This window comes from Delphinapterus leucas, chromosome 14, assembly GCF_059928025.1.
Source record: "Delphinapterus leucas isolate spDelLeu-1000000601 "Yukka" chromosome 14, BTC_Dleu_Yukka2, whole genome shotgun sequence".
Classification (NCBI taxonomy): Eukaryota; Metazoa; Chordata; class Mammalia; order Artiodactyla; family Monodontidae; genus Delphinapterus; species Delphinapterus leucas.
Genome location: NC_143142.1, coordinates 43725172 through 43739274, shown reverse-complemented (window position 1 = coordinate 43739274; position 14103 = coordinate 43725172). Strand labels below are relative to the sequence as shown.

General features: G+C 39.7%; 1 protein-coding gene across 1 annotated transcript in view; it reads left to right on the top strand.

The window, feature by feature from the left end:
- Positions 1 to 14103, top strand: part of CDH2 (cadherin 2) — an 80427-nt gene that overhangs the window by 39704 nt on the left and 26620 nt on the right. The window contains exons 9-13 of the mRNA XM_022586890.2: positions 1725 to 1978; positions 3398 to 3540; positions 6396 to 6629; positions 6933 to 7166; positions 9119 to 9258. Coding sequence (XP_022442598.1) covers positions 1725 to 1978; positions 3398 to 3540; positions 6396 to 6629; positions 6933 to 7166; positions 9119 to 9258 — 1005 coding nt within the window. The remainder of the gene's footprint in view (positions 1 to 1724; positions 1979 to 3397; positions 3541 to 6395; positions 6630 to 6932; positions 7167 to 9118; positions 9259 to 14103) is intronic.

The window sequence follows — 14103 nt, the reverse complement described above, 5'->3', positions numbered from 1 at the left end:
TCAAGACTTTAAGAAATTGGTCCTTCTGATCCTTAATTGTCCAAAAAAAATAAAACAAAGCTGAGCGCCGGAAGTAAAAGGGATGTTAACTTCAAGGTTAACAAATAGATGGTACTAACGGATGCAAGAGCTCTTTGAAGCGATCATCTATTTTTAGCCACCCAGGGAAGAGAGCTGCTTCTTTGCCTCGCATCCGAACATTCTTGATTCGTAAGGGAACCTGAATGCTGGTCTTACAGAGAAAGGTGTACTAAGGGCTCCGTTGCCAAGAATGTTATATGTGCATGAGTAGAATGGTAATCTCCCCCTTGAGGTGGGAGTGGGAAATTCTCTGAACACAGCATAGTGAGTGACAGCACCACCCCTCTGTGTTCGAATCCCAGCTCTGCCCTTTGTAGTGGAGACAACATGGCAGGTTTTTTAAGCCTCAGGCTCTTACACAGACAGTGAGGAGATACCTAAGGAGGTACCTAAGTCTCAATGTTGTTCTGTGGGATAAATAAGCTTAATACCCATTAAAGGTCTTAGCAAAAGTAAATGTTGTCAGGGATGTTTCATGGAGCTAATGCGCTTACTCAAAAGAATTGTCTTCTTTCCTGGCTTCTTTACCGTCTTGTTGAAAATAATTCAGAAAGGGAAGTTGAACTGGGGATTGTAGAGTGAGAGGGAAGAAACTCTGAAGAGCTGAGGAGGTGGTCTAGGTGAAGAAACTGGTGTGGTCTGTGCTAATATCGTGGCTTTCTCGTAGCTGCTGCCCTTGGTCCTTCTTAGACTCTCCAGGATGGCATGAGAGCTCTCCAAGCTCTTTTTTTCATACTGTTATGCACAGTAATACTTACCTGCACCTCAGCTAGAAGATGATCAGGGAAATTAAGAGGGAAAGTCCAGTCTGGTCCCTTGACTCCTGGTAACTTTTCTATTGACAATGGGATTCAGTGGAACTCTGGAAGTTAATATTTACATTAAGGTTATTTGCTCATTGCCTTTATCTAGAGTGGCATTCTTAGATTTGGGATTTGTACAGACCAGTAAAATCCCCAAAATTATTTTGGAAAACAGCCAGAAAAAATAAAGTTTTTAGTTTGCTAACTAAGGAAAAAATAAAAGTCCTTCTACCTACAAACACTACTGTTTATTTAAGGTGTATATGTGTGTGTACTCTAAAATGTATACTTCAAATTATGAATGATACTTTTAAATAGAGTAAGTTTAGCTTTATGAGGAAAAAAAAAACATTTTCTAGTTTTTCTTTTGTCCACTTCATCACAGACTGGTAAAAGCTTTCCCAGATGAGGAGTGGTCTTTGTACCAATGTTTGAGAGTACAATCTACACCATCATGTTCTCACTTGATCCCAGATTATTTAGTATTTTTTTTATTTTTGGTCAACAGTGCTGTTCTTAAGAATAACTCAGTTGTTAGATGTAGCTAAATAAATACAGCGTGCAATAGTAATAAGCATTATTTGGTGAACATAAATCTGTGAAATGCCCAAGATATATAAATATCTTATATAAGTATGTTAAATTACGATAAATGTTTCAGTCAATGGCCATGCTAATGCGTATTTTCCAGAAATTTGAGAGGAACCTGTGGTGCAGTGAATGAAAAGCTAATGTTTTAGAAATGGAGTTGCTAGAAGGATAAACTGCAGAACGCAGATATTCTTATTTCCTGCAAAAATATGGTTTCTCCTTTAAAAAAATTTTTTTTTATTTTTCCAGCCAATCGACTTTGAAACAAATAGGATGTATGTCCTTACTGTCGCTGCAGAAAATCAAGTGCCATTAGCCAAAGGTATTCAGCACCCACCTCAGTCAACTGCAACTGTGTCTGTCACAGTTATTGATGTGAATGAAAACCCTTATTTTGCCCCAAATCCTAAGATCATTCGCCAAGAGGAAGGTCTTCACGCCGGTACCATGTTAACAACGTTCACTGCTCAGGACCCAGATCGATATATGCAGCAAAATATTAGGTATCAAATGCCATTTTGTAATTTACGTTCTGTTCTATGCTGTGCACAAAATCTATTCGCCATCTGAGTGAGAAATTTTCATTAGCACCCAAACTCCTTACTACGAGATTATTTTCAATTCTTTGATGAAGTTTCTTCAGTGGACCCATGAGTGTATTATGTCGGAAATATAAGATGGATCTACTCATGTATTATTTAAAGAAATAAGTTTTCAGCCTCTTTTCTCCTGTCCTCTTTCCTTTTTTAAAATCTTTAGTAATAATTTAGCCTGTGCTTTTATGCCAACCATCACGTAAAGTTTCTCCTGTGAGTAAATAGGGGAGTCTCAGAAGCTTATAACATTTATCTCTTCCCCACACATCAGGAAGAAAAGAAAACTCATGCCAACACCAAGATATAAGAGCTAATTATCTTCATCCCTCACCTGTACAGTGGTTATAGGACTTACAAAACATATCTGTAAAGATTTCCAGCCTCAGCAAAGTCTAATTTATCCTTCCTAATGAGGGAGTAGATGGTTGGCAGAGCATACTCCACATGACTATTATCCATCGCTGGTGATGGTAATTTTTAAAATTAGCTCATATTTTATTTAACTTCTTTCGGAACTGTTGCTAACAGATAAATAACTGCGTATCTTCTTCATTTCTCTATACATTGGAATCAAGATAGAGAAATAGCTAGTGAATAGGTATCCTGGACTCCTGCAGATTTTTACCTCTCAAAACACAGGATATGTTTTCCAATTTGTCTATTGGTTTCCCAAGCTTGAAAAGCTTACCCCCACGCCAAATAAAAAAGGAGGTTAAGCTGATACAGATAAATCTGCTCAGACCGTGGGACTTGCCTTGAAGGGTGTAGTTCTGAGGCTTGGCCCAGGTGGGGAGATCCTAGGAGGAATGGGAATTGGTGGGCGGGGGGAGGTCCTCCCCACTGTGACCACATCTCCACCATGATAAGGTGGTAAACGTTTTAGGAGTGTTCTGTGATAGAAAATTCAACTTCTATGGAAATTTCTCTTAAGCCCTACACATTAGGGCTCCTGCGCGCTTAGAAGATATATCTGAGCTATTTTTTCTGCACCGTTGCTATCCTATGAACTAGATAACAGCTTAAAATCAGATCTGTCAAATCCCCCTTAACCCCAAACTGCAGTAGGGAGACTGGGCTCCTGGTCTTTCCCCTGGAACACCTATGCAATGTTTCCTGTGCACCTGCCCATGCAGCACACAACCTTCATGTACCTCCCCAAACCACTGCCACAGAAATTCTTTCCCGCGTTACGGCTGCATGTCCAACCATCATCTACAAAAATGCAAGTTAACGCACCGGTTTCACCTGGGACTAAACCTGAAAGATAGGCTTTATTTTTTAAGTGTCATGTCAAAAATATTAAATGTATGTGCTTTCATTTTGTAGATACACAAAATTGTCTGATCCTGCCAACTGGCTAAAAATAGATCCTGTGAATGGGCAGATAACTACAATTGCTGTTTTGGACAGAGAATCTCCAAATGTGAAAAATAATATATATAACGCTACTTTCCTTGCTTCTGACAATGGTACGTAATTAAATATAGTCACTGTATTATCCTGGATGTTGTTAAGAGCGTAGAGCCTTATCACAAATGCATCATCAGGAAATGAAGTTTTCTACAAAACCCAATTGTCTAGAAAACTGACCTTCATTCTTCTAAGGCCCCAATTTCTATTTTCCATTTCCGCTGGGCTTTCTGTGATACATTCCCTGTCTTCTGTAATGAATGTTCCCAATGTCCTTAGACCCTCCGTGGTCACCTAGTATTGTGATCACAAGCCTTTGTGGTTTTTCTGCTCTGCTGCACCTTGATGCCTCAGTGGCCCAGACACAGTGGTTTTTGAGGTGGTCTTTTTATATTTCTTCTAGTCAATGTGTTTGTTGCCATCAGTTTGTCTGTATCTAGCATTTTTTCTAATTCTCTACCTCTAGTCTGCCACAGGCTAGGAAACTCTAAATTTCATGCCTAAATTGAAATAATTGAGTACTTGAGCTTTAGTGTGTTGGTTTTGAAAAACATAAACATATAGTTTAGCATCTATTTTATTTCTGGGTCTCTGCTGGATTCTAAATGGCTGATATTAATAGAGAGCACTTTTTTTTAGATATGTAAGATGAAAATGACTCACGTTAAACTGGAGTCGGACTTGTTTCAGCTCTCAATATGACATGGTTTAAGAGTGAAGCTTTGAAGTTCCACCTGACCCCCAGGGTCCAGACTCCAGTTCTATCATTTTCTAACTGCAGGACTGGCAACAAGGTTTTAAATCTGTCCATTTCCTTTTTCTGTTAAATAGGGATAATGGTAGCAGTATATAACTCATAGCGTACAGGGGAAGATAACAAGGCTTATACATGTAAAGGTTTTAAAACAGTGCCTGGCACAAACTAAACACTCAAATAAACATTTCTATGTGTGTTAATAGTTTTAAAACTGAATCATGACCATCTTCTAAAATCATTTTAATGTTGGACTATGAATGCTAGCATCTAATAAAAATAGTAGGCTTTTCTATTTGGTGGCTGAGATATGCAGTTTGAAAAACGTTGCATATCAACATTTTTGATGAGAACAGTTTCAAAGAACCTTTCCAAATCCTGTATAATAAGATTCAATGAGATCATTATCTGTCAGAAATCTACAAGGTGACAGGGCCAAAGCAATATTTCTTATACTTTCTAATATGAGACCTACTGTTCAAATATTTAGAATTGAAACTTGGCAGGAACCTCTTCTGCCATTTCACATCAAAGCACAGCATTCGTGTGTGTTGTATCTTGTCTCGCCATATGTAAGTGGTAGCTTTCTCCACAGTGAAACTTAAAGTAATATATCTTGCACCATTATGTTGAGATTTAAAGAGCTATAAAATTATATGTGTATATGTTGGTTGTGAGTTACAACCAGATTTTTCATTCACCAAGGTGGATTGTTTTCTACTTGAAAGAGTGTTTGATACAAGAGAGAAGTGAGCAGTTAAATCTGTGTAGCCGTGATGCTTTGCAAATGCACTTGACTTTAAATCACAAGACTGGATTTAGAGCCCCAGTTCTGCTCCTTAATAATTGGACAAGCTGTTATAATCTCTGTGCCTTTGTTTCATTATTAATTGTTGTTTTTGCTGCTTGCTATTCTGTGAAGTTGTTATGGCAGTCAAATAATATTAAATGTGATAATAAATGTGAAGCTAACTCAAACTACAAAGAATCATAGTGGTTCTGGTGCTATTAGCATATGGTGAACAGCCATCCTACTGCTCCACCTTAAACTCCCTGCTCTCAGAGCCACCCGTACTCCTTAGAGAGGTCCGTGGAGATTTCTCCTTGTCCCCTCCTGAGGAGTGTATGTGTGCACCTTCCTAGTTTCATGACCTTGGGCAGGTCACTTAAACCTCTGGGTTTCAATATTCAGCCTTATTTAGAAAATTCCTATATTTCTATTATATTAGATTTATATAATATATATAAATTATATAATTAAATGTAATTGTCTTATATATTTGATATAATGTTTATATAATAATGTTCTCATTACATTTTATATATTTGTTATATATTTATTTATAAATATTTATAACACAGCAGAGTCCAAATCACCAGTCTAAATTTTCACAAGTGACAAGTACAGAGACCACATTTTATAGTGGAATGAGAATGGATTTGGGGTCAGGCAGACCAGTCTTTACTAGCAACCCTACCACTTCTAAGAGGGTGCGACCGTGACCAGTTTACAGAAACTTCGGTGCCTATCTGTTTAAACCTACTTCGTAGGATGACAATGAAATAACGTATAGGGAGCAACCTAATACTTTCTCAAGGAAGTAGTTGGTTGATCAGTAAATAACATGTCTCTTCTCCATGGGCTCCTCCCCAAGATGAGGTCTGTGGGTCCATATCACTTGTCTGTAGACTGTTTCGATATTTCAGAGCAGTGTCTGAGCTTGAAAAGCATTCTTGGGTTCTTTTGTGCACACGGCTTGGTTCTCCCTCAAAGAGTAGGGCCCATGAGATCATGAGCCCGGGGTTCTGCTTCTCTTACAATCCCCGGTGCCTAGAGGAGCGCGATGTGCACGGGGCCCAGAGTAAGGACGGCGAGGGCGCCGGATCACGCTTGGCCGGGCCAGGGGCGTGCGCATGCGCCTTGTTACCGCCCCTCAGCGCCAGCAGCCCCAGCGGGGGCAGCACAGGGTCATCCTGCAAAAGAGGCATGAAGTGGCCTTGTACCGAAAACAGTCTGCCGAGATGCTGTGGCAACTACATTCTTCCAAGGTTACGCAGTGATAGGGGCAAGCAGGCTGGAAACTTAGAGTTTCATCGTAAGTGAGTCTCAAGGGAAAGAATTGTTCAGCGTCGGTTTGTGGTTTTTTTCTCCCTTTTAAGGAATCCCTCCTATGAGTGGAACAGGAACGCTGCAGATCTATTTACTTGATATTAATGACAATGCCCCTCAAGTGCTACCTCAAGAGGCAGAGACTTGCGAAACTCCGGACCCCAATTCAATTAACATCACGGCACTTGACTATGACATTGATCCAAACGCTGGACCATTTGCTTTTGATCTTCCTTTGTCTCCAGTGACTATTAAGAGAAATTGGACCATCACTCGGCTTAATGGTGAGAACAGGTTCATTATTTGAATATATGTGCAGTTGAGAGGCTTTGACCTGGCATGAAAAGTTAATTTTAAGTGCTTTATTATCTTCCTCTTAAATGTATTTTAAAAGCTACTTAAAGTTTAAATAAGATATTAGAAGCCCTTAAAGACAAAAAAAAACCCAAAAAAACTTGACAGTGCAGGATAGTTGAAAACTGCTTTATATGTACCATTCGGGAGTAATACGTTCTGGAAAATGCCATGTGTTTTTGAATCGTATAATGTATGAACTGTCAGACTGTATTTTTCCCTTTTTTGTATAGGTGATTTTGCTCAGCTCAATTTAAAGATAAAATTTCTTGAAGCCGGGATATATGAAGTTCCAATCATAATCACAGATTCGGGTAATCCTCCCAAGTCAAATATTTCCATCCTTCGCGTGAAGGTTTGCCAGTGTGACTCCAACGGGGACTGCACAGATGTGGATAGAATTGTGGGCGCAGGGCTGGGCACGGGCGCCATCATTGCAATCCTGCTTTGCATCATCATCCTGCTCAGTGAGTACTTTCCTCGTCTCTTAGGTGTAATTCTTGTTGCTTCTAGGATGTTTAGCAAAGTAACTTTTTATTGTCACCTTTCATCGTAACCTAACAACTCTCTTCCACCTCTGAGCATTTTCTTGCAGCCACGCCCACTTCAGAATGAGAGAAGCCCTGAGCATCCTTGCAGGCACTTACGTGTTTGCAGCAAACCCAGCCAGCCTACCTCTTTCGTGCCCTGTTGCAGTTTTCTGATGCTGATCGCTTGGGGAGCTGTAGCAAACTCTTTTCATAGAAAAATATTAGACAGTGCTCAGTTGGAGCCCTTCTCTTAGGATTCGAGCCTGAATTCATGGCACGTAGCTGGTGATTTAGGAAAATAAGTGTATTGCTTTCCTCCATATAAAGTGCAGTCAGCAACCTGCTCCAGCCATGCAAGGATCAAGGTATTTGTTTTTGACGGGCTGCATAAAATAGTGAGAGATTGTACTTCATACAGCACATTGGATAATAGAAATGATTGCACAGCTCAATAAACTGTCTGTCTTTAGAGCAAGTCTAGATTAAGGAATTGCTCCTTTTTAAAATACTTTGCAGTCTTTGGTTCAGTGGAATGCAAGGAATTAACCACTGGGAAGTACTTTAGGAGCCACTTGTAAGCATGCAGGTTAAAAGAATAAATTGCCTGGACCCTGTGTTGTATTGTTGAATAGCAGCAGGACTTAGTTTACTGTGCGGTCATGCTATGCACCAATCACTTTCTTGAAAATGTTGGCCATTTCTTTTATGTTTTCTCCATTTGCAAGTGTTCTAGTAATTTAGAATGCTGTCCCTTTTTTTTCTAAGCAATTACTGTAGAGGGCTAAGCATTTTTTACTTCCTATGTGGAGACTACTCTGACTATAATTTGAAACCTACATGCTGTACTAATAATCCACTTGCTAGATTTAGCCCTGGAACAATGGCAAATGAGATCATGTATCTGGCTTTAAAAGGAGGATATTTACTTTTATGGCCAATAATAAAAATGTGCTCAAATAGAGTCATTAAATCTTTTGCTTCAGGATGGAAACTGATAGCCCCAGATTTTAGAAGGAATGTGCACTAGATGTACACTTAAGGATATGTTTCAGTTTCAACTACCATGGGGCATATACACCAACCTTATCAAGAAAGACTGAGAGCTGATGGATTGTGGCATGAAGAAGTGACTCAAGCCATTTTGAAGGAAAATGAATCAATGCTGATTTTAGCATCAACGCACTGGAAAATTTATGATTCTAATCCTGGCACAGAAATGTAAAGCATGAACGCCTAATGTTATTTCAGTGCTCAAACTAATCCCCTGGCCTTCTTACCTGAAACATGCAGTGGAATAGGAAACAGAAAAGTACAATAGTGCAGTAGAAGGACCCAGGCCCTTGGGAGTCAGAAATCCTCATGATCAAGTCGCTGATCCAGGTCTAATGTACTACCAAAGGCATCTTGGCAAGCACGTCCTGTCCTTGACAAGTGCCCTTCTCTCTGATTTGGGGAGTAGAATGACGGATCAACTGGAATGAAACAGCAATTAAATAACAAGTGACTATTTCACTTACTGTTGTTTGCTGTTCTAAAATTTACAAGCCATTATATTAAGCGTATCCTATCCTCTGGCAAGACAAAGTAAAAGACAGAAATAGTTTTTGTCCCCATTTGTAGATGGTAAAACTGAGGACAGACGTCCACTCAGTGAGTTCACAGGGCACCAGTTTGCAGAACCCGGATCCTCACACTCTAAACCTAGCACTCAGGGCCTCTGCTTTGTCTTGTCTCTGGTCATGTGAGGCCAGAAATAGGTAACAGAGTAGAAGACACATTACAAGTTTTCCAGCCATATAAGTATAAATTTTTAATGTTGAAGACTGTGATTAGACAGGTCGAGTTTTTAAAATTACAACACTGTACGTCTTTACTCTCTTTCTGCCTAGTCCTCGTTCTGATGTTTGTAGTATGGATGAAACGTCGGGATAAGGAACGCCAAGCCAAGCAACTTTTAATTGATCCAGAAGACGATGTAAGAGATAATATTTTAAAATACGATGAAGAAGGTGGAGGAGAAGAAGACCAGGTGAGCAATGTTTTAAATCTTTAAATCTCTAAGTGAAATTTTATCATCTTAAAATTAAAGTGGTGGGCTTCCCTGGTGGCGCAGTGGTTGAGAGTCCGCCTGCCGATGCAGGGGATGCGGGTTCGTGCCCCGGTCCGGGAAGATCCCACATGCCGCAGAGCAGCTGGGCCCGTGAGCCATGGCTGCTGAGCCTGCGCGTCCGGAGCCTGTGCTCCGCAACGGGAGAGGCCACAACAGTGAGAAGCCCGCATACCACAAAACAAAAAAACAAACAACAGCAACAAAAAATTAAAGTGGTGGGGAAAATGTTAATACATAGAGTAAAAGAATGGGATCGAGTTTCTTTTCCTTTATCACATTCTCAGACACTTGGTGAATTCTTTCCAACCTGTGCTGCTTATTGATTTTTTTTTTTTCCAAAGTGCCAAATGTCATTGTATTTATTTTGTGAGAAGATCATTAACATTGATTCAAGGAGCCCAGGATTTACACCTAATACTAATTATATCCGTACTGATAAAAATGTTTTTCTTTACAGTTTTTCTTCATTGCATATCCAAACTAAAAGTAAAAATAGTTTCGATGTTGGAATTTGGATTTTTATCAGTATGGCAGAAAAAGCACAAGCTATTCATTTCATAAACACTTACCAAGCACATTCAATAATCAGGCACTATTTTAATCATTGGGGAAACAGAGGTGGGCAGAGCCAACAAGGATCTGCCCTCAAGAATCTTACTTTTTTTTTCTTTTTGGCCACTCCGCACATGGCTTGTGGGATCTTAGTTCCCCAACCAAGGATTGAACCCGGGCCCTGGCAGGGAAAGTGCTGAGTCCTGACCACTGGACCGCTAGGGAATTCCCAAGAATCTTACATTCTTGAGAATGTAAGAGACAATATCTAGCTCACCTCTGTACCCGTGACGTCTGTCATGGTGCCTGGCTTATAGTAGTTGTTTAATAAATGTTGAGCTCCTGACTGGTTATAGAATAACATGCGCTTCTGTATGTACATAAGGAGCTGCATCCCTGTTCGAGGATGGGAATGACCAATAGGTGGAAAATGAAGAACTTTATCTGTTGGGAAGCAACATTGTAGATATCATTGTAACTAACACTTTCAAGGTCTGTACTACATACCAGGCATTCTGCTAAGCACATTAAATGCTGTTACCTCTTAAATCTTTGAAAGCTGTGTACTGTATTGTGACTATGTCCACTTTTGTGTTAGCAAACAGATAGGGATTGTTGGAGTCTATAAATTCATACAACTAGGAAGTGATAGAAGTAGGATTTGAATCCAGGTCTGTCTGATGATACAGCCTAAACTAACTATATAGTTATCAATATACAGCTCCTTTTGAAATTATCTGGAAGGTATGAGTATAATCCATGAGCAATCACTGTGAGAGGTATTTCTTAGATACATTGGATAGCTCTCACTTCCATATACTAATGCAAGTGTTGGGGGTAGTAGTCAGGTAAAGAACCCAGAATCCTTGGGTCTGGGATCATTATCAGTAAATTCAAAATACTCTGTCTGCAGAGTATATACGTAGACATTAGTGATGGGACTGTTAACTTGAAAAATTAATTCAAGCAAATTTCTGAACATATGTTCTCTTTCTCTTCTTTACTCCTTTGAGGATATAATATATCGCTTTTTGTTTTACAAAGCACATTCGCACCCATTGTTGTGTTTCATCTTTGTGGCAGTCCATCAGAGTTTTCCATTTTCCATTTGAACAGGTTTTGTGATTTGCTCTCCAAGTCTGTAACTGGCAGAGTCAGAACTCAAGCCCGAATCTTCTGATTCCTGATTCCATGCTTGGTTTACAATACCTCAATTCTCTCATTTAGAAGAGATGTGTATTTTAAATCTGTTGAAAACTTGACTCATGTGTAAAGCTGTTTTGAATACTGACTAATTAAAGTGGCTCTATAAATATACCCCAGGGTTTCTTGCTTATAAATGTCTTTGGATATTAAAATTCATGTTTGGCTTAATCCCTCATTAATCTGTCCTTTCACTTTCCTGAGCTATGTTCAAGAACAGCAAACATTATACTGATCACATTATCTCATAAATCTTCTTTCAGCATTTTATTTTTCATGTCATTGTGCATAATTTTCTAGGCATAAACCTAAGCCCGACTCAGTGAAGCTTTGGTAAAAATAGTAACAACTAGAAGGACATCAGTCATGACTGGATGCTGCATAGAATCAAGAACCAAGATATTTCACAGCATCCGAGGGTCTGGACCAGGGTACTTGATGTCAGCTGATCTGGCTTTTTCTCTTCCCTTCCAATTCCTTTAAGAAATTATTTAATGAAATTTTATTGTTGTAGTTATTTTAGGAAAGACTTAACTTCCATTACTGACTGTGTCCACCTAGATTGATGCTTGAGATCAAATGGTAAAACTTACCTATTGCAAGATTTATTAAAATTGTTATCAATCTTCAACCTCTTCTTTACCTGACCCGGGAAATTTTCTCTGCTCCCAGATCAACTCTTGGGCACGAATGTGTCGCTTCCTACCCACTTTCTTGATAGTCCAAAGACTCTTCTGGAACTTGCTCTGGATTGACCTCAGTGGCTCATTTCTTTATTGAAATAGTGCTGGTCTTCCTGTGGCGTCTTCCTGTTGCCTCTTGGTTCTTTGATGGCAGTTTAGTCTAGATCAAGAGCCTCCACCCATTCTCTGATCCTCTTACGATTCCCATTTGCAGTTCTCATTATAGAAAATTGTGACAAAATTAGATAACGGGTTTTTTATTCACTCTAACTTGTACCTCATAATAGCGGAATAAAATATGCAGCATAGGAAGCCTACACCGAAGGTTCTGTCTGCTCTGCCTCTAAAGTGGTTCATGAGATCCATTCACTTTCACCATCATCCAGGCCACTGCCTTCACTTAGGTCAGAAACATCACTGACCTGCGGCGGCCTCCTCATGAGAGTCCGGTCTCTGGATGCACACCCCATCTGCTCTTTGGAAATTATCGAATCCAAACTCCCTCCTTAGTATGACAGATCTGTGGCCCTGCACCCACCCTTTGGTGGACCCCCAGTTTGTGCGCTAGGTAAAGGCCTATGGGAAGGAGCTGGTGGTAGGTACAGGCTCCCCAAGGATGTGACTCCATCAAGCCTATATCCACCCATGGCCACTAAAGTTTCCTTCAGAGTCAGGGTGATCTGTCCTTTTACCATTGAATGACTCTTCTCACTCTTCCTCCGGGGATAAGAACAGTTATGGGTCTTCTTTCTCCTAGAAAGGGCTTGCTGGTTTCTTTATTTTCATTCAGTTAGATCTCATTATGTGTTTAGCTATCTTATGTTCTCAGAAATCTGTGATTTAGTAACATAGCTGGCTTGTTCTTAGCATTAGAGTGTCAATGATAATCTCATGCTTTTCTCTATCCCAACCAGAAGCAGAAGGCTTCCTCCCTGTTTCAGAGCATAATCATCACTCATGTCAACAAAGCATGTTTCCATTACCCCAGAAGCTCACTGTGTACCCCCCTGTCAGGCAGTATGCCCTGTGTCAAAAGTAACTAGTATTTTTTATTTCCATCACCATAGATGGGCATTACCTGGTTTTGGATTTTATTATAAAAATGGATGTCATACAGTAGGTACTTTTCCTGCCTGGCTTCCTTTACTCGATATTTTATCTGTAAGATTCATCCATGCTACATTTAGAAGTAGTTCATTTCTTGTCATTGCCAAATACTGTTGTGTTGTGAGAATTGACCACATTTTATTTATCCATCCTACTACACTTGGCATTTGAGTTGATCCAGCTGAGTTATTATGAATAAAACTGCTATGAATGTTCTTATGCCTGTGTTTTGGCGCATTTGTGCTGGTATGTGCTCAGGGATTGAATTTCTAGGTCCTAGAATATGCATATAGGTGCAGCCCTCAGTACAATCCTGCCAGTTTTCCGAAGTGATTGAACTCCCCCGGCCACAGCGGCATATGAGACTTCCAATTGCCCTACATCCTCACTAGCCCTTGGGTTTTCTCAGTCTTTCAAAATTTTAGCCACTCTGGTGGTATGTGCCTCATTATGATTTAATTGGGATGTTCCTACTGACTTACTTGCCATTTTGATACCTTCTCTGTGAAGTGTCTGTTCAGCTTATTTGTTTACTTTTCTATTGGGTTGTTTGTCTTTTTCTTATTGATTTGTAGGAGGGCCTTCTATACTATGGATATCAGTTCTTTGTCGGATAAATGTATTATAAATATCTTCTATTCTGTAGCTTGCTTTTTTATTCTCTTAGTGGTACCTTATGATGAAAAGAAGTTTTTAATTTTAATGAAGTCTAATTTATCAGATTTTTCCATTATGGTTAGTACATTTATACCTATTTAAGGAAACTTTGTCTCCCTGAGTTAATGAATGCCCCCCCCAAAAAAATCTTGCCTTCTTGAAGCTTTATGGTTTTACCTATTATATTAAGTCTGTGATCCATCTGTAATGGATTATTCATGTAGTATAAGTAAGCCAGAAAGAGAAAAACAAATATCATATATTAACGCATATTTGTGGAAATCTAGAAAAATGGTACGGATGAACCTATTTGCAGGGCAGGAATAGAGAAGCAGACGTAGAGAACGGACATATGGACACAGAGGGGGAAGGGGGGTGGGACAAATTGGGAGATTAGGTTTGACATAAATACACTACCATGTGTGAAATAGCTAGCTAGTGGGAACCTGCTGTATAGCACAGGGAGCTCAGCTCGGTGCTCTGTGATGACCTAGTTGGGTAGGATGGGGGTGGAGGGAGGTCCAAGAGGGAGGGGATATAGATATACATATAGCTGATTCAC